This window comes from Nicotiana tabacum, chromosome 9 (assembly GCF_000715075.1).
Source record: "Nicotiana tabacum cultivar K326 chromosome 9, ASM71507v2, whole genome shotgun sequence".
NCBI lineage: Eukaryota > Viridiplantae > Streptophyta > Magnoliopsida > Solanales > Solanaceae > Nicotiana > Nicotiana tabacum.
Genome location: NC_134088.1, coordinates 83,753,089 through 83,773,896, shown reverse-complemented (window position 1 = coordinate 83,773,896; position 20,808 = coordinate 83,753,089). Strand labels below are relative to the sequence as shown.

The 20,808-nt window shown below is 36.7% G+C and overlaps 1 protein-coding gene and 1 long non-coding RNA gene across 2 annotated transcripts; both read right to left on the bottom strand.

Annotated features, from left to right (window-relative positions):
* Positions 1-3,697: 3,697 nt before the first annotated feature.
* LOC107829868 (uncharacterized) lies at positions 3,698-6,238 on the bottom strand. Its single transcript, XR_001658029.2, has 2 exons — positions 5,688-6,238; positions 3,698-4,261 (listed from the first exon to the last, which is right to left on the bottom strand). It is a non-coding gene; the product is annotated as an uncharacterized LOC107829868 (long non-coding RNA).
* Positions 6,239-15,199: 8,961 nt separating this feature from the next.
* LOC107829870 (peroxidase 57-like) lies at positions 15,200-17,243 on the bottom strand. Its single transcript, XM_016657335.2, has 2 exons — positions 16,662-17,243; positions 15,200-16,097 (listed from the first exon to the last, which is right to left on the bottom strand). The coding sequence occupies exons 1-2, from the start codon at positions 17,205-17,207 to the stop codon at positions 15,351-15,353; spliced, it is 1,293 nt and encodes a 430-aa protein (XP_016512821.1). The 5' UTR covers positions 17,208-17,243; the 3' UTR covers positions 15,200-15,350.
* Between the last annotated feature and the right edge of the window lie 3,565 nt (positions 17,244-20,808).

Sequence of the window (20,808 nt, the reverse complement as noted above, 5' to 3'; positions counted from 1 at the left end):
TATATAAAATATAATTTTTTTTAATAGTGTGTGATTTTTTAGGAAAATTTGTACGGAGTTAGTATATAATGGACAATATTGTATTATGTTAAGAGTATCTTTAGATTGGTTGAACCCAATAACTGATATGAGAGTCAAGATTCGGGGACAAGTATGGTGATGGTTGAATGATAGTGCTTTGCATACCGTTACGAGTTTAGAGATGCACATACAAGAAGTTAATTTCAGGCTTTGGATGCCAAAAATACTTTGGCGATGCGGGGGCGAATCTCGAAAATTGACCGAAAATCTCTTAATGGTGTGAGATCTTTTGAAACAAATCGTGCAATCTTGACTCAAACTGAACAATATCATACCACATTAAAAGTATCTTTGGGTTAGTTGAACCCATATATAATAATGAATAGTAGTAGATATACATATTTCAGTCTTGTGTACTAATTAATTGGATTAAAAAAATTATTTTCTTTTTCCTTTTTTAGAATTTCTATATAGTTGTGCATATAGAGTTTGTAAGCATTCATTTCATAAACTCTCCATCTCTTTGGTGTTACAATCTCGCCGGAGAACCACTGCAGGCTTAACCCGCCGGAACACTACCGTTCAACCTCCTTTTTGTTTTTTCTCTCTCCTTTGTACTCTCTTATCTCTCACCTGCTATGAAAATTTCTCAATTTAGTACCTCAAATTCCTCGATCCATATCGTCCTCGTCATTACCTCCACCGCCGTCGTCATCTCTGGCTAGAAACCATGGCCAATCGACCGAATTTCTCAGATCCGAGTGTATTTTCTCAAATCTGAGTGTATTTTTTAGATTTGAGTATATTTTATTTCTTGTGTCCGAATTTAAAATGAAATACACATTATGGCCGGCTTTTTGTTCGTCTGGCGGATTTTTGTTTGTCACCATTTTTTAGTTTTAATACAATGTATACAATATTTTGTTTGGGCGGAAGACGTCATCTCCGGCAAACTTTGTCTTCTTCTTTGCTATTGAGTCACATACAATGATACAAATACATTGTATTCTCTGCAAATACACTCAAATTTGAGTATATTCTGTATTTTTCAATGCAAATACCGTTTATTTTTTTTGTATTTTCACCTGTATTTATGTATTACGAAGGTTATTTTTTGTCGCAGATCCTTGAGTTTTTGAATTTTTGTTGTTTGAATACATCCAAATCAAATACAGTAAATCGAATACAGTGTAAAAGCATATATGAATGAATATAGTGAATTGAATACATCTGAATATCACCATTTTTGTGATTTTTTTTTATTTGAATACAATCGAATTGAATATAATATAATGTAAAATAGTTAACAATGAATATAGTCGAATTGAATAGAGCGGTATACACCATATTTCTTGATTTTTTGTTGTTTGAATACAACTGGATTCAGCATAGTAAAAGAATACAATGTAATATATATAAGAACGAATACATCCGAATTGAATACAGTGTATACAACCGAATTGAACATAGCGACATACATCTCATGGCAAACAATTAATAGCTACAGAATGTAATTAACTAAATTATAGATACGCCCAACAATAAGCCTCCAAACAGCAGCCACTTCTGAAAGTTCCCTTATATTTATCCCTTGGCCAATAGTTCAAGGCTAATTTTGGCTCTTTTTCGTTTAGTTTACGCTATCGCTGCCAACAGGATGGGTCGACTCGGCCCATCCCGGTCTCGTCCCGGCCCACTAAATATTAAACAGGACTGGGCATATATTAAACGGGACATGAGATGGAACGAGATGCCCATTTTGTACTGTGGTCTGGCCTGTTAAGGTCCCATCCCGCCAGCCCGCTTGTTTTTTTCTTCAAAATAGAGTCGTTGGCCAATGTCATTTTTTTCTAAAGAAGCCGTTGGCAACGGCTATAAACGGCCATTTTTGGCCCCTACCCCCCCCCCCTCCCCCCCAAAAAAAACCCTCTACCCCCACTCTCCCCCAAACTTTTAATTTAACCCCTAAGTTTGTTAAATTATACTTTGGCCCTATTTTTAATTATAAATACCCCCATCCTTCTTTATTTTTTTCACAAAAATCAATCATTCTCGCTCAGATCTCTTACATTCTATCTATATTCTTCTCTCAATTTTCTCATAATCAACTATGTTTCAAGTATTTGGGTAAATATTTGGAGCAACTTTCAAGCTTCAAATTAATTCGTCAAGTATTTGGAGTAATGTTTTGGGTAATTTCTTCAACTTTAAATATTTAATCACGATGCACCCGTTCCATCTCTTAATTTTAATATTTAATGTTTGCGTATTGTTTTAGTGCTTAATTTTTGTGTTTACTTTATGTGCTTTATTTTCGTGTTTTATTTGTTTGTTTATTTTTTCTATTAACTTTTATAATTTATTTTCGTATTTAAATTATGTCTCCTAAAAAAGTATTTGGCATAACCAACCCATTTAAAAAAAAAATAGTAAATGTGCTAGTTGTAGTAATCTTAATCATAATCCTTCTCTTAGAATTAGAAAATATATAGATGAAATGACTCATGTTGATGAAATTTCATTTACCCAACCCCCCGTATAATATAGTATTAGTTCAGTAGAATAATTAGATCATGAAACTTTACAAAGATAATTTGGCAATGATATTTTTAGTGAGAAAGAAGAATTAGATGAAACACCCACTAGTCCAGCAATACAAGCTCCAACTCAGAGTTAATCTCGGTCTGGAGCTTTACCCATGTACCTCCTATAAGGGGTAAGGCCAAGGTTGAACGTACGAAAACGTTACTTGTATGGAAATTTTTTAACATGATAAAGTCAATTTAGTTGCTATTTGTGTAAAATATAAAGCACGATTTGCACATGAAACATTAGGTGGGATGGGGGGTTTAACCAGGCACTTACTTAAAACACACAAATATTTATGGATACAATCTCAAATAGATGCCTGATCATGTCCAAGTCCACACTCAATATTAAGTGGAAAACAATCGTTGTAATTATAATACCCAATATGAGTAGGGGTCGAATTGCTCAGGGAGTTTATAATGGGTGTTGAGATAAATACTTGACGAGGGTACTTGAAATAGCTAATTTATACTTTCAAACAAGAAGGATGATTGTTAACTAATTTTAACACTAAGAATTTAGACTAAGTAAAGCAACTAGGGATTTTTGGTGTTTTTATCAATTGGGGAAAAGCCTAGGGATGTAACTTCTACCTAGATATAAACCTAATGGGTATACTAAGTTAATGCTTGTTTTGTAGATCGGGGTGTATTTTGACTCTCAATTCTCAAATACTCACTGAATACCTCTCAGTTATAGAGTGGTTATGCCCAAATTGGCTTTCTCAAGTCCAAATGGGTAACAATCCAAGCAATTGATATGAGTGCAAGTAAGATTTTTCCTATCTCTAGTTCAAACATTTTAATCAAATTAGCCAAAACCTTAACTAGGTCAATTTCTTGTTAGCCAAGTTTCCTAGACTAGGTTCCTCTTTCTAAAGTAAGAACTAAGTCAAATATTCATGAATCAATGTTTGCAACCATTAATTCTAGTTATAATGCATAAGCAAGGCTAAATAACAAATACTCAATCATAAATAAGCATTAGAATTAACAACCCATAAGATTTATATACTAGGGTTGGGTCATAATCCTAGCTAAAATCTAGTTACTCATCCTAGAAAGCATAGAAAACAAAGTAGAAGAAGTAATTAAATCCATAAACTACAATTCAAAGATAAAATTAATGGATCTTCTTCAATTTTGATCACTACTTTCCCAGAAGGGTAAAATATCACCGCTACAACTGCTAGGAATATAAAACTTGCCCTAAAAAAGTATTTTCCATCTATTTATAGTACCCAGAAATTCGTTGATAAAAATATCTTTCGGAGGTTCTACGGCTGAATAATTGCATGTGCGGACTGCACTTATCTTCTTCTCTGGAAATGTGAGGAAATCTGCGGCCGCATATTTTGATTGCACCGCACTTTAATGAGGCTTCACACTTGGTCTTTTGCACCTTCTCTGAACTTGTCAAATTTTGTTTGTGCGCCCAACTTTTGCAGCCGCATAATTTGGTGTGCATGCTGCGCTTTTATAAACTCCTCCGAGGATTCAGGGATTCTTTTGTGGCCACACTTATATTTCTGCGGTCCACATGATCTTCTACAGACTGCACTTCTGCTTGCACTTTTTCTTTTTGCCTTGTTGAGCTGGAATACTCCTTTTTGAGTTAAATTTCTTCGTTAAGCTCCAATCCTCCAACATGCCTGCAATTCATACAATTTCATTAGATTTGGAAACAAAAGTCAATACTTTCAAACTAAAACTAAAGCAAGAGGGTACTAATAAGTGATTAAAATTTACATTTATCAACGTCGGAAAAACCCCGGATCCTAGCAGCGATACTGCCGCTCCTACTGGATCTGGAGGGTGTCACACCTCCTTTTTTCCGAGGAATAGGGGAGTTTTTCCAATTAAAGTGACATTAATCAAAATAGGATTATTTATTTATTCAGAGTCACCACTTGGAATAATTTATGGTGTCTCAAATCACCAATTTATTTTAAAATCCCAAATCGAGGAAATTGACTCTATTCATGGTCTACGAACACAGAAGACCGGGTAAGGAATTTTGTTAACTCGAGAGAAGGTGTGAGGCACTCCCAAATTTTGTGGTTTTAGCACGGTCTCTTGACAATTAATACCTGGCTTAATTATTTAATTTATTACATGTTTTAAACCTATTGTATATTTTTTACTTTCAACCGCTTTTAATTATTTATGAAATTTATTTGAATAAGTCGCGATATCGCGCACTCGTTTGTTTTTGTACACATTGCGAATCGCACTACGTGAAACGCACCCGCGATTTACAACATGTTAATTTTTATTATTATTTAAAGTTCTGGTCGAGTCACGTGAAACGTACACTCGAATTTGGATTTATGTATCGTGACTATGCCACGAAAACCGTACCCATAGCCACGATGATTATTATTAATCGCACCTAAAGCATGCTGGAGAAACAATGAAATAAAACTATTGGAAAATCAAATTGAGTCCTTTTATTTTATACCTGCGTCCCGCCGCATGATCCAAACTATGCAAAATAGGTACGAACCATACCAACAAAATCAAATAAACCTATAGAGGAAAACATATAAACATGCATATAAGATAGAAGATTGCACAATGAAATAATAGGAAAAGAGAAGCAAACGTGATACTGGCCATTTGAAGTTTAAGACAATTTTGACAACTGATTGTTGTTAGAAAAAGACTTTGGTTATACCATTTGCCTAAATGGCAATTAATGTTAATAACAATTTTAAACCTCAAACTAACTCTCATATACTAACCAAATATTCTTCAGTCAATATAACTTTATTGAGAAATTTACTGATAACTAAACTAATCATGCATTTACGGGGCTGAACTTCAAACTTAAGAACCAACGAATGCAACAAAAGACTCCAAACATTTAAAGATTAAAATCAACGATTCATGCCCCAATGTATTTAGCAAGAGGATCAATTAAATTGACTGGCGGATTAATCTCATCAAAGTTTAGGCCAAACACAAGAATTTCACTTAAGATCAAATAGCAAACACACAGCCAAACAAATGTTCCATTCAAACACCAAAACAATTTGAAATCTGAAAATCTAAGAAGAAACAGAGTGAAGAATAGACCTTTAATTGAGTTCCAATGATTCAAATGCACGGAGTCCCGAAACCAGTACAGACCAGCAAAACATAAACTCGAATCAAGATAGGGACCTCGACCAGTTCAGCGGCAAACCATAAACCACGCCGGCGACCTGAAAGGAACCTCGCTAAAACCGCACTCGGATATTGAGAAGGAAACTAACAGATAAATCTTATTTGTGAGTTTTCCCTCAACTCTACATGAAGATCAGTATGCGCCGAAATCGGAGAATCAAAATTTTGCAGGTGTTGCGGCGCTAAATCGCGGTGGTGTTAGGATCGGGAGAAATTAGTGGACAGAAATTTTTTGATTTATGGTACAATCACAGTTGATTAGAGGTGATTTACAGTCTTTTTATTAGGTTTTCGTGGTCGTGAGGCTTTTGATGGAGAAGAAAAAGGAGTCAGGGTCTGGTGGAGCTTCGGATTTTCTTTGTGTCGTACTCCTCTGTTTCTAGTCTTCTTTTCCTGTTTCTCTCTCTCAGTCCTTTTATAATTTTTCAGATCTGTTCCTCCTTTCCCCTTTCGTGTGTGTGTGTTTATCAAGAAAAAAAATATCCCCCTTTGGAAGATAGGTTGTTGTGTGCTTTTATGGTTGATTTCGGGTATGGGGTTTGTGAGTGGGGGACAAAGCATGAGGGACAAGCATGGGGTACATGAGCGGGGGTGAGTGGGAAAGTGGAGTGGGGACAAGCATGGGAAAATGGGAGCGGGAATGATGGAGTGGAAAGTGAGGTATTGGTGAGATGTGTGGGGAAAAATTCAAGTATGGTCAAAAATTAGGTGCTCACAGCATGCTCCTCTTTGCTTGTAAACATGAAGAGTTTTCAGACAAAGAAAAGATGAGCGATATGACTAATATTTTGCCATACCCATTATTCAAAAGGGAATAGATAAGAGAAAAGAGTGCGACCGAGTCTTGGTTCGGACAGCCTACATATCCCGGGTATAAAAGAGTCAAGTCGTGTGTGTTCAAGAAGAGTGATGGAATAATGAGTTGGGGAGTCGAGTGAGGTTCCGTCGAGGCTTTGGTCTGTGGTCCTTTTATTACATCAAAATCAAAAGAAACTAAACAAGCCTATCAGCTATGAGTTACAAGATTCCTATTTATAAATCTTCTAAAACTTGATCTTAAGTCTTCACGCAGACTCTGATCTGAACTTTGATGCTTGCTAGCTGCAGGTACTAGTTCATTCCTCTACGACTTCTTCTGATCAAAACGGGAAATGTAAAGTTCGTTACTTTAGCCATGTCTTGAGCTTTTCATATTCTTTTCATCTGCTTCTGCATTTGAATTCACTTCTTTTTCTTTTCTTTTCTTTATTCTGAATTGCGAATTCTTCTTTTGGTCATCTCGAATCTTATGCCTCGAGGTAAAACCTGCTCATACACCAAAACAAATAAACGAACGAAATTTTTCTGCCCCAATTTTTACTAGAAAAATTTCGTGAGTTATTGTAATAAAATTCTAAACTACTTCTTTATTGAAAGCAATAAAAGATCGGGAATGGTGTACCCTGAAAAGATCATGATGATTATTTTTTTATTTTTTATTTTTTGGATGATATTCCTTTATTGTCAAAAAGATGTCTCAACCAAGGCTTGGTGTACCTTATGTTGGAAAATTGTGGTCAGGGAATGGTATACCCTATATTGGCAATGATATTAGGGAGTAGTGTATCCTGCATTTAAGATCAAATCAACTAGGGAGTGGTGTACCCTATGTTGGAGAACACAGCTAGGGATTGGTGTACCCTATACTGGTAAGGAGATCAGGGGTTGGCGCCATGTATTACTAAAAATAAAATATAACTAGGGGTTGGCGCCCTGTATTCTTGAAAAGGAAATATAACTAGGGGTTAGTGCCCTGTATTAATTAAAAGGAAATGTAACCAGTGGTTGACGCCGAAAAAGAAATGTAACCAGGGGTTGGCACCCTGTATTACTGAAAAGGAAATGTAACCATGGGATGGCGCGCCCTGTATTACTGAAAAGGAAATGCAACCAGGGGATGGTACCCTGTATTACTGAAAAGGAAATGTAACCAGTGGTTGGCGCCTTGTATTACCGAAAAAGAAATGTAACCAGGGGTTGACGCCATGTATTGCTGAAAAAGAAATGTAACCAGGGGTTGGCGCCCTGTATTATTGAAAAGGAAATGTAACCAGGGGTTGGCGTCTTGTATTACTGAAAAAAATGCTGAATCCCTTTAGCGAAAAGGTTCTACCTGGGTTAAACTATGAAAAGTAAGCCTGGACAAAGAGTACTTCTACCGGATTAAACTACAAAAAGCAAACCTGGGCGAAAAGTTCTTCTACCCGGAAATATGAGCTGGATCCCCCTAGGTGAAAATGTTCTACCTGGGTTAAGCTATAAAAATCAAGTCTGGGCAAAAAGTATTTCTAGCCAGAAATATGAGCTGGATCCCCTTAGGCGAAAAAGTTCTATCTGGGTTAAGCTACGAAAATGAGAGGTATGGACAGTAGTGATGCATGCTGAAAATAAAATAAAATGAAGATTTTGAGGGACTTACCTTTGGTGATATTCGTCCTTTAAGAATCGCCATTCTGCACCGCTTTGTTCCTGTTTCAAACAAAGAAAAATAAAACTGTGAGTTTTCAAAGTGGTAGTTGGTTTGCGGCCTTAATGCCCTAAGTAGCTTGAAGTCACGGCCACTGCTGTAGAAGGACTGATTCTGCCAGTATGGTACTGAGATGCTTGGATACTCTGCATGGCTTCCTAGATACCTTGGCTCTTCGATGTTGCCCCCGACTGTTTCATATCCGGATGTCCATGGTACTGTTAACCCTTGTCCTTAGGGCAAGGCAAATTTCCTTTAAAATAAAACTTAGTTGTCTTGCACATTGCAACAGCTCGTGTCTGTAGTGCTTGTAAAGTTTTCCCATAGCAAGTCTTGCTTAGGCAAACTTTTCAGTTTCTTTGAGACGCTTTGTTTTTCTTATCAAAAGAGATCACAGATGGATTTGTGCCTTCATCAATGCCGTATATGCCCCAAATTATGCTTGGTATTACAAGGAAACTATAGTCAGTTTTGCAGCCATTTCTTTTCTTTGCTTTGATGCAAGATTAGACCGAAAAAGGACTCAAAGAAAAATTATGGGTTAAAATATAAAAGCAATTGAAAGTGAAAAAAGAAATTGTGTCTAAACAAAAGGTGCCCATTTTGGGGGAGGAGGATAGGGGGACTTATCTGGAGGTATGTGCCGACTTTAACGAATCATGACATGCATTTTGGAATGGACGCTTGATTCGTCTGAGCTATCTAATTCTCAAAATTTGCCGCAAATATTCATCTTGAAACTGTCTTGGTTGTGCTCATGTCGGAGCATCAAAGACCCTCATTCGGCTAGTAGCGCCCTTTGCGGGTTTTCTCTAACTAACCTCTCTCATTTCTCTACTCACCATCGCCTAATGGTGCCCATCTGGGTTTTCACTGTAAGACTCTTATTTTCATTTTCTCTGTTCGCCATCACCCTATGGCGCCCATGAGGGATTTCACCAATAAGACTATCTCATTTTATTTCTCTCATTTTTGTTGCATCAGATCCAAATGACTGTATCCTCCAATTCTTGAACATTCTCATTGATTGATCGGAAGGACTTGAAAAGGATTTGGGTAAAAAGAATTTGGATTAAATTACAACTTTGGGACCTTTCAGGCGAAACCATCGTCGAACCATTGGAATATTTTTCCCAGTTTTCACTTTTGGGAAATGTGAATTTTTGTTTTGGTGTGACTGAACCCCAGGGAGAGGCTACCTACGTATCCTTTCGGAATCAAGTCGAACGTAGTTCAATGTCTCAGAATATTGTTTTTTTTACACGTGTTCCAAAAGGAGGGAAAACCAAGAAAACAAATATGGCTTAAAAGGGTTAACAAAATGGTGACACTTATTTGGGGTGGTGAGCAATGATCGCCTTCATCACTCGATATGAGAAAATCATGCTTGAAAGTTCCGTAGTAGATATATATCAGACATAATATCTTTTGACTGCATCTACGTTAATAGTCATGTCTGGTACCCGTCCTTCTTCATCTACCAAGTGCAAGGCCCCTTTTGGTAATACTTTCTTGATGATGTAGGGTAGTTGCCAGTTCGGGGCGAACTTTCCTTTAGCTTCTACCTGGTGTGGAAGGATGCGTTTCAAAATGAGTTGGCCTACATCAAAGTGCCTCGGACGCACTTTCTTGTTGTAAGCATGTGTCATTCTTTGCTGGTATAATTGGCCAAAACATACTGCTACTAGCCGTTTTGCATCAATCAGCATTAAATGTTCTAATCGTGTATTTACCCATTCTGTATCTTCAATCTCTAATTCCACAATGATCTGGAGAGAGGTAATTTCGACTTCAGCCGGTATTACAGTCTCCATCCCATGTACCAGCAGATAAGGAGTTGCACCATCCCATATACCAGCAGATAAGGAGTTGCACCATTGTCGGGAACCTTGGATCATCTTTATAAGGATCTTCTTGATGTTCTTTTTTGCCGCTTCAACGGGTCCATTGGCTTTAGGCCGGTAAGGGGTAGAATGTCGATGCACAATTTTACATTGTTCGCATACCTCCTTCATCAAATGACTATTTAGATTGGCTGCATTGTCAGTGATAATGGTCTTTGGAATACTAAAACAACAGATGATGTTGGAATGAACAAAGTCTACCACTGCTTTCTTAGTGACTGCTTTGAAAGTGACGGCCTCCACCCACTTGATGAACTAATCAATTGCAACCAAAATAAATCTATGTCCATTTGAAGCCTTTGGCTCGATTGGCCCAATAACATCCATTCCCCAAGCAATGAAAGGCCAAGGAGAGGACATGGGATGCAACTCCAAAGGAGGCGAGTGAATTAGGCCACCATGAATCTGGAATTGGTGACACTTGCGAACAAAATTAAAGCAATCTCGCTCCATAGTAAGCCAATAAAACCCTGCCCGCAGAATCTTTTTCGCCAAAACATATACATTCATGTGAGGTCTGCATACCCCAGAATGCACTTAAACTATGATCCTCTCAGCTTCTGAAGCATTTATGCATCTGAACAAGTTCAAATCTGGGGTCTTTTTGTACAAAATTTTCCCATTCAGGAAGAAATCGCCAGCGATCCGCCTTATAGTTCTTTTTTTATCTCCCTTGGCATGCTCCAGATATTCCCTTATTTTCAGGAATCTTTTTATGTCATAATACCATGGTTCACCGTCTGGTTCTATCTCAATAGTATTGCAGTAACCGTGTTGATTCTGAACTTGGATTTGTAATGGATCAATATGGGTGTTGCCTGGATAAGGGAGCATCGAGGCTAAAGTAGCCAAGGTATCGGCTAGCTCGTTATGAAACCTAGGAATGTACCTGAATTCGATGGATTTGAATCTTTTGCTTAGGTCTTGTACACATTGTCTGTATGGAATAAGCTTGATGTCTCGAGTCTCCCATTCACCTTGGGCTTACCGGATAAGCAAGTCGGAATCTCCCATAACCAATAGTTCATGCACATCCAGATCGAGGGCCATTTTCAAACCCATGATACAAGCTTCGTATTCTGCCATATTATTGGTACAAAAGAACCGAAGTCGGGCCGTTGCAGGGTAATGTTGTCCAATAGGTGAGACGAGGATTGCCCCGATCCCAACTCTTTTGATATTGACAGCACCATCAAAATACATTTTCCATACATGGTTGTCATCCGGAACTACTTCCTCTATTGAGTTGACCTCTTCATCTGGGAAGTGTGTGCTAAGTGGCTTGTAATCATCATTAACTGGATTCTCTGCCAAATGATCTGCCAAAGCCTGTGCTTTCATTGCGGTGTGAGTGACATAGACGATGTCGAACTCTGTGAGCAGGATTTTCCATTTTGCCAGCCTGCCAGTGGGCATTGGCTTTTGGAAGATGTACTTCAAAGGATCCATTCTGGATATGAGGTAAGTAGTGTAGGCCAAAAGATAATGCCTCAGCTTCTGAGCGATCCAAGTCAAGGCACAACATGTCCTTTCTAAAAGGGTGTACTTAACCTTGTAATTGGTGAACTTCTTGCTCAAATAATAGATTGCTTGTTCCTTTTTGCCTATCGCATCATATTGCCCCAAAACGCATCCAAAGAAATTATCCATCACTGATAGATATAAAAACAAAGGTCTACCAGGTTCAGGTGGGACCGGTACAGGGGGTTTTGACAGATAATCTTTGATCTTGTCAAAAGTTTTTTGGCAATTGTCTGTCCACTTGATAACAACAGCCTTTTTCAACAACTTAAATATGGGCTCACACGTGTTTGTGAGCTGAGCAATGAACCTACTGATATAGTTCAATCTCCTGGGCAAACTCATGACTTTAGTTTTTTTTTTGGGGGTGGCAGATCTCGAATTGACTTTGTCTTAGGTGGATCTAATTCGATGCCTCTCCGACTGAATATAAAACCGAGGAGTTTCCCATCTGTGTACATGAGTGGGGATGAGTGGAAAAGTGGAGTGGGAACACGCGTGGGGGAAAATGAGAGCGGGAATGATGGAGTGAAAAGTGAGGTATTGGTGAGATGAGTAAGAAAAAATTCAAGCATGGTCAAAATTTAGGTGCTCACAATGGGGTTCTAACTTTTTTCAACAACAGTTTCACCCTACTTTGGCACTATACTATGTCCCTATAACAAAGTCCGAGATCGTGAAAATTTAACAACAATGGTCGATGTCTGTGGCTTACCTTTTATTTTTTCTTCTCACCCTACTTTTGTGCATTATATACAAGAAACTTATAATCCCTCTTTTCAAGATTTTCCTAATACCACAATCATAAATGATGTTTTTCTATATCAAACTGAATATCTTCAGTACATTCATTGTGTATTTTTTTTACTTAGACTATAAAGTATCACATCTGATGTAGGTCGTAGTCCTAATGGTAATGATTATTTAAATATTACATCTCATTGGGTTGATCATCACTGGAACATGCAAAAACATATTATTGGTTATAAATTTGTTGATTCGAAACACACTGGAGCATATATTACAACTACTGTTCTACAAATACTTGAATTTTATGGGCTCATTGATAAAGTTTTAACTATCACATTAGATGATGCGTCTGCTAACACCACTGCAACAACTAGCTTAAAAGCTAGACTTTGTCCAATTAATCCATCAATTTTTCATATTAGATGTGCATGCCATATTTTTAACTTGGTTGTAAAAGATGGTATTAATTTATTTTTTTATGCTTGTGGTAAAGTATAACATGCTTGCGGTTATATTTTTCGTGCTAATAAAGCGAGTAAAATTCGTGAGTTTAAAGAACAATGTGCATATGCTGACCTTCCATATAGAAATATTCCAAAAGATGTTTGTACTAGGTGGAATTCTACTTATGAAATGCTTAAATTTACTTATGATTATCGTTTGCATATACAAATGATATTTAATATGCATAATGGTAACCCCGCTTATCAAATTGTTGAGTCTGATTGGGATGAGATCAAAGAACTTACTAAATATTTAGAAAATTTTTATTATGCTACAAAATAATTTTCTGGTATATATTATCCTACTGTTACATAAATATATTATGGTATATTTATGGAATTTTTATTATATTTAATAAGTATAAAACAAATCTAAACTATGCACCGACCGTTAATGAAATAGTTGTAAAATTTAAAAAGTATTTTTCATATTCCCTAAGTTTATTTAATTTCTATTATACTTAACCAATCTTTAAAATTAAGAGGCGCAAAGGAACTTGTTCATAAAGTTAATGAGAATTTATACTTTAAAATTAAGAGGAGCAAAGGGATTTGTTCGTAAAATTTATGAGAATTTAGAAATTCAAGAAAATGAACAGCTATCTCTCGAAGACTGCCAACCTAGCATATATTTTTATGCTAGGTTAATGTTTGATAGTTATAAATCTATGGCAACTAGCAGGTGGTGAAAATGCTCCTACTACTTCCAAGGCTAGAGTAGAAGTTCTATGGGAATGTATGGAGGATATAATAGGTGTTGATTCCTCTATTGATGATGAACTTGATTCTTATCCTAATCAAAGATTGGATTGTATTAAATACGAAGAAGGCAACGAACAACTTTTGGCATGGTGGGGGGAGCATGGCAAGATATTTCCAACACTTTCAATAATAGCCCGAGATATACTGACTATTTAAGCATCATCAGTAGCATCAGAGAGTACTTTTAGCGAGACAAAATTTCAAATCATAGATCATAGACATTCATTAGTGGAAGACATCCTAGAGATTTTCGTCTTATTTAGAAATTGGATTAATTTAAAACGAAGAAATCTTGGTTTTAAAAAATTAACCACTAGGGAAGAAGAAAAATACAATGAGATACTTTGCACTGGGAGCGATAGCGGCATGTAACTCATGGAACATCAAGCAACATTGTTAATTCCAGAACAATGTCCCACAAAAATTATAGATGAGTTACAACGAAACTATATAGAAATATTAGTATGATAATTTGCAAATAGCTACTAACAAGCCTAGTTCAAACAAAACCCTTCCTAGAAGGTGGCTGCGTAGATTAGGTGCTCTTCAAAAGACTTGTATTTGTATGTGAAATTTGAAACTTGTATTAATAAAATAAAAGGCTTTAGCCTTGTAATTGTTTTATGAACTGTCTTACTTAGTTACTTTATAACTTGAGATTATATTAAATAAATTACAAGTCTATTATAATTACTAAAATATTTCGTTACAAGTCTTTCATTTTACTATTTTATAATTCTTTACTTAGTTTCTTTATAATTTATTAAGTTTTAAGTTTATTAAAAAAGTCAAAAACATAATCGTTGCAAACTTTAAAAACTTAGTCATTGTCAACTTTAAAAAAATAACCGTTGCTATCTATAAAAAAAATAGTTGTTGCCAAATTTAATGCTTAAATATTTAAATAATATTTTTAAAAAAGGCCTACTTAGGGCCCACACTCCATCCCATCTCGTCCCGTCCCATTTCGTTTATAAGTGGGATGGGATGGGCCTACCGGGTCGTCTCGTTTAAGGCTCGTTTCGTCACCGTTCCGGTCAAAGTCTGTCCCGTCCCGATAATTTTGTCCCTCCCCGTCCCATCGGACAGCCATAGTTTACGCTGTCCAAACTCCTGGAGTCTACTGGTTAGGACCCCACAACTATTTCACGACCACAATCTCCTCCTCATGCTGCTTTAATTTTATTTTGGTATCGTGTAAATACTAGTCAACAACCCATGTTTCGTGCGAATGTGTCGTCAAATTATTGTATTCTATAAATTTCTATACTAAATAGTGTAATAACTTTATATTGTTGAAACCATACATGTCATGCACATTCTTTAACATCTCAGAATGTATGATTTTGTTTGCTCGAACAACTTCAAATATAGTTATCGTCCATACACTATAAATACACATGCCAGCAGTTGGGAAAATCATCAATTTCCCTGCCTAATTGTTGGAAGTAATTATATGTAAATTCCTAAAGATGATATGGGAAAGTAAAATTTTGTTATTTCTTGTCAACAAGGCTTTAATTTGTCTAGGATGCTGCTTGAAATGAGCAAATTCTTACACCTTTTGGCTGGCTTTATAAGCTCTTTTAAGAAAAGGGGAAAAAAATATGAGAAACTAATCCAATTTTCAGTTAACAGCTCTACACTGTCTCCTGATCTGGCCTTGGTTTCCAGTAAGCACTTCAATTGCTCCCAATTTATTCATAGCCTTACCAAACTTATCAAACCATCCCATTTCATCATCACCAAACTTTTGCACAAAGCCCCTCGTTCTAATATCTTGAGCCAATATCTGATCCGACTCAATCAACCCTTTCTTCATCATTAATTGTTTGTAGAAAATAGAATCCATCTTGTACTGTGTTGTGGGATCAAAAGGTAAGGTATTCATTTGGTTAGCACACATAAATCTCATGACTCCAGCAAGCCTAGGATCTAACATTTGTGCCTTCTCTGGTTCGTCCAATCTGTAAAGGAAGTTGAAACAATGGGCTACTCCAATTGAATGTGCACCAATTAGGACAACTAAATCTTCCGAATTTAGGCCTTTCTTTTGAAAAAGATCAATCATTTGATCCACTGTGTCACCAGGAAGTGGTAGGTTTCCGACAACGTTTGCTTCATTGGATTCCATGCCATCGCGTCGACCAGCGAGCACGTTGTAATTGGGGAGGCCTGATAAAACAAAGGCATCGCGCGACAAGTATACCAAAATATCAGAGCAGGAGACAATGCCAGGGCATTGTCTCTCGAGCTCGGCTTTGATCTCGTCTATGAGTTCAAATCCCTTGACTGTAGCACCATTTGTGCCCGCTAACTTCTCCACTCTTGCACCACTGGGTGTTGTATCTAGTAATATCGACCCATCACATCCCTGTACATCAAATTCATGATTTTGGTTAGACTAATATGTTGCAATTACCACCGGAATTGAAGATTGTATGAGTTATTATACATGAACTTGATTTAAGAAGAAATGGTGGAATCTAGATAAAATATTGAAGGTCCCAAGAATATTATTGGTTTATCATATGCGTAATTTATTAAAAAGAGAATTTATTCGTCTACTGTACGAAATATCTCAATTTTACCATCCATTTTGCTTTGAAGTCGTTCATACTTTTATCATTAGCAAATCATCTCTTATTTTCCCTTAAACTTCGCCAAAACTCCGGGATGAATGAGGTGGATTTCATGTGTCAAAATATTTAGGAAAAAAGATCCAAATTTGATGCTCTATTGTTTTTTTTACTATAGCTAAAATTACAGTTCTTAATACTTCAGATTAAAGCTCCATTAAGGTCAAAGGGAAAGTAGGAGACAATTGTAGCAAGGAACAGTTAAAAGGTTATCTTTTACCTTTGCTTTATTAAATGACCGAATAAAAAGCATCAATATTGTAGAACTTGCAATTTGGAAAGTGTGGGCGAGGACTTACATTGACAAAGCAATCATGCAAGAGAAGGCGAGGAAATGCAGCAGCAATGGTAGAGTCATTCTGAAAGGCCCTGATTAGGCCATTTCTTATAATATTCTCTGTTTGAGGACACGTTTTCTGGTAAAATCCCTCACGTAATCCATCATAATTCTCTGCCGGTTCTTGTTCTTCTGTTGTTTGAGGCACATCAAATGGTTGCAAATAAGGAGAAAATTCATCTCCTTCTTGTTGGTTTCCTCCAAATAAGTGGTCAAAATCGAAAGTTTTATCTTTATGTGATTTCTTTCCCTTCTTGTTCTTCTTCTTCTTCTTATGCTTCTTTTCTCTTAAGGATCTTTCATTCTTTTTGTCATGTGAGCGAGGAAGAGTGAAGTCATTGTCGTTGGCACGAACAATACTATTATCACCACGGATTGTTACATCTTTATTTCTAGAATCATGTTCTAGAACTTCAGGAAGATGATCAAGAAATGCTGAGGCTAGCAAAGGAAGGATAATGCAAACTAGTAAAATAGCTGCAGAAATCCTGGCCTTAGCTGCCATCATCAATGGTGATTTGATGATATATATATTTGTGAATTGAGGTTTTGGGGGTGCTTATAAATTGTAAAGGAAAAAAGAAGTTAAGCTATTGTCTGTTAGATCTCTCATGGTAGTTATTTCAGTTAAGAAAATAAATGGTTAACCTCAAATTACGAAGGTCCTTACAAACTTCCGGAAAGCATTTTCATTAGAATTTTTAACCTCAAAATTTAAATAAAATATTTAAAAAAAAATAATTACTCAAAATACGAAGGTCCTTATGCCAAATCAGTCATTTCTCTATTACGTATTACATCAAATATTATGTATTGATGTAGATACTCTTGAGTAACTATTAGGAAAAATACATAAGTTACCCTAAACTTGTCCTAAAAACTCAATTACACATTATTTACAGGTGTCTTTTTTACTCCCTTATTCTTATTCAAAGTGGAATTAGTATCACCCCGAGAATGCTCCACGAATCTTGAGGCTGGTGGTGTATTACACACGCCGCCACATCAGATGCCACATCAGATTTGCGTCAGATACCATCTAATTTAATTTTTCTCTCCTTTTTCCAATTTTATTTAACTCTTTCACTTTCATTTCTTTCTAGGTAGAATAGGTAAAGACCCCCCTCCCCAGAACTTGACACTTTTTAATGAGCGTACACCTTAACTAAACGTGATTTTAATTACCCCTCTATGCTTACTTTTTCGGATGTTATTACCCCCCTAACCTGCCAAATCAGTATTACATCAAATCAGTCATTTCTCTATTATGTATTACATCAAATATTATGTATTGATGTAGATACTCTTGAGTAACTATTAGGAAAAATACATAAGTTACCCTAAACTTGTCCTAAAAACTCAATTACACATTATTTACAGGTGTCTTTTTTACTCCCTTATTCTTATTCAAAGTGGAATTAGTATCACCCCGAGAATGCTCCACGAATCTTGAGGCTGGTGGTGTATTACACACGCCGCCACATCAGATGCCACATCAGATTTGCGTCAGATACCATCTAATTTAATTTTTCTCTCCTTTTTCCAATTTTATTTAACTCTTTCACTTTCATTTCTTTCTAGGTAGAATAGGTAAAGACCCCCCTCCCCAGAACTTGACACTTTTTAATGAGCGTACACCTTAACTAAACGTGATTTTAATTACCCCTCTATGCTTACTTTTTCGGATGTTATTACCCCCCTAACCTGCCACATGGCAGTGAAAGTTGGTTCAAATGGCTGAGTGCGCGTGGGGAGTATATTTTTTGCCACATCAGTTGAATATTTCCTTTTCCCAATCCTAGAACCATCCCTAACGGTAATAAATGCATTTTCCCCCAAAAATGAAGACCTCAACGGTAACAACCCTATTCTCACCCTTATTTATTGTCTTCTTTCTAATTCTTCAGCATTTTCGTTGTTCTCACATTCTTTGTCCATCCAAATTCCATCCATTTTGGCTCTTATTTTTTGCCCAAATAACAACCATTTTTTTACTTGGAAGAAAGAAGATGAATGTTTTTTATAGATGTGGCAAGCCAACTCCTTTAAAAGTTGCATGGACTACTGCAAATCCTGGATGACGATTCTTTGGATGTAGTCTTTATCCGAAAACAAATTCTTGTCGATTTTTTCAGTGGTATGAACCTCCATTTTTTGAGCAAGCAAACATTGTTATTTCTGGGTTGTTGAATAAGACTAACAAATGCGGAGTGAAAACAATAGAAATTTTGGCGAGACTCAAAGAAACCAGTAGTTTTTAGCTCCTCCACATTAGCTTTTAGCAGCACCTCAACGGAGAACCCTATCGACTCACAAAATCAAGCTCAAGCACTCACAATCGTCTCTGTCATTGATGGGAATGAAGTGGTGAGAAACCCTAGTTTTTCTATGTTATCGACCAAATGAACTGATGGTAAAAGGGATGGGTTAAATTTGAGGGATTAATTTTAAAGGCGGGTCGGGTATTCTAATTGGATACCCTAATTATTCCAACGTGTACAGCCACATCATCAAGCATTTAAATGTATACAGCGCGTGTATTCACGATAGAAAGGTTTACTAGGTTAGGGGTAATAACATCCGAAAAAGTAAGCGTAGGGGGTAATTAAAATCACGTACACTTAAGGTGTATGCTCATTAAAAAGTGTCAATTTTAGGGGGGGAGGGGGTCTTTACCTATTCTACCTGCTTTCTACATTTCTTGAAATCCTTCTAAGAAACTCCACTGGTCGTGGGCGTTCATGGTAAGACGGGAAGGCATGCGCACTTCTGGTGGTGAAAGAGGATATCATGGTGGTTTGTGTTAGGGGTTGTCCTGATTTTCTTACCATATTTGGTTTCCTATCTTTTGAAAGAAAGGGCAACATATACCATAATTGGGTTTTCATTTTTGTAGAAGGAAATTATAATTCTTCCATGTTTGGCTAGTCCTTTTTTTCTTCTAGGAAAAGGTTTGAACTTCTATAAATTGAGGATCGTTCCTTCTCATTCAGTAGCATCCACAATGTAGCCATATGAGGTTTGAGAGTCGTGTTTAGGGGAAGAACTTTACGGGACAAGTGTTAGTGTGTCAGTTGTGTTTGCCTCTTCGTGAGGTTGTTCTCTCGATATTTTGTACTCTCTTTTATTATAGTAGATTGCCCATCTCCGCCGTGGACGTAGGTCAATTGACTGAACCACGTTAAATGATTGTGTCTCTTTTGGTAGATTTCTCTTTTGTTGTCTGATATATCGTCGTTCAAGGTTTGCTTTGCTAGCTTACGCATGACACCTGATTTTTTCAGTCCTAACAGCTTGTTATGGCAGTGAGGCGAGGCAGCTAGCTTCCATCTGGTTTCTAGTGGTGAGAGCTGATCTTTCCGTGCAAATAAACTAACACAACTGAGAATGACAGATCTGCCATGATCAATCACTGAAGCTTTATTTCTTTTCCAAATAAACTAGAGTTGACTTTGTTTAGTAACATAGAAGAGAAATAATAATAACCACAACAATATTTTTCAAGCATAGTCAGATCGACTGCTATGGCAGCCTTCCTATTATTCTTGACAAGAGTTTTGAATCAAGAGGAATCTAGTAATGTGGGAAATTCGTGCTTAAGCTGTGTCAAAGGATATAAATTTAATTTTGTGGACCTCTTTTGGATATATAGAGACTGCAAAGTGCAAACCCAATATGTAATTTTGTTCAAAGAGGAGACACAAAAGTGTTTGGGCATCATGTCAGTGATTTCAACCAAATAAGGTTTATCTTGGAGTTGGAGAACCTGCAATGGTGGAGTCTTTGGAGGCACCACCCTTGGTTTTGCAGGTGAAGATAGAAGATTGAGGTGGAGGAGAAGAAAAAGAAAAGAGGCCCGCCAAAATTAGTCTAGTCAATTGTGTACTATCCAATTAAAGAATCTTGTCACGTTTTAAGGAGTGAAAACACTCTCTCTGCCATCAGCTCTCGCCTCTCAGGGTGGTATTAATTCTTCTTTGAGTTAGAATAGAGGGGTAAAAAGACACTCGTAAAGTTAGAATATGTAAATGAGTTTTCGAGACAAGTTTAGGGAGTATTTTCCCATATTGAGATGAAAAATCAGTCAATCACAATAAGAAATCATGCAG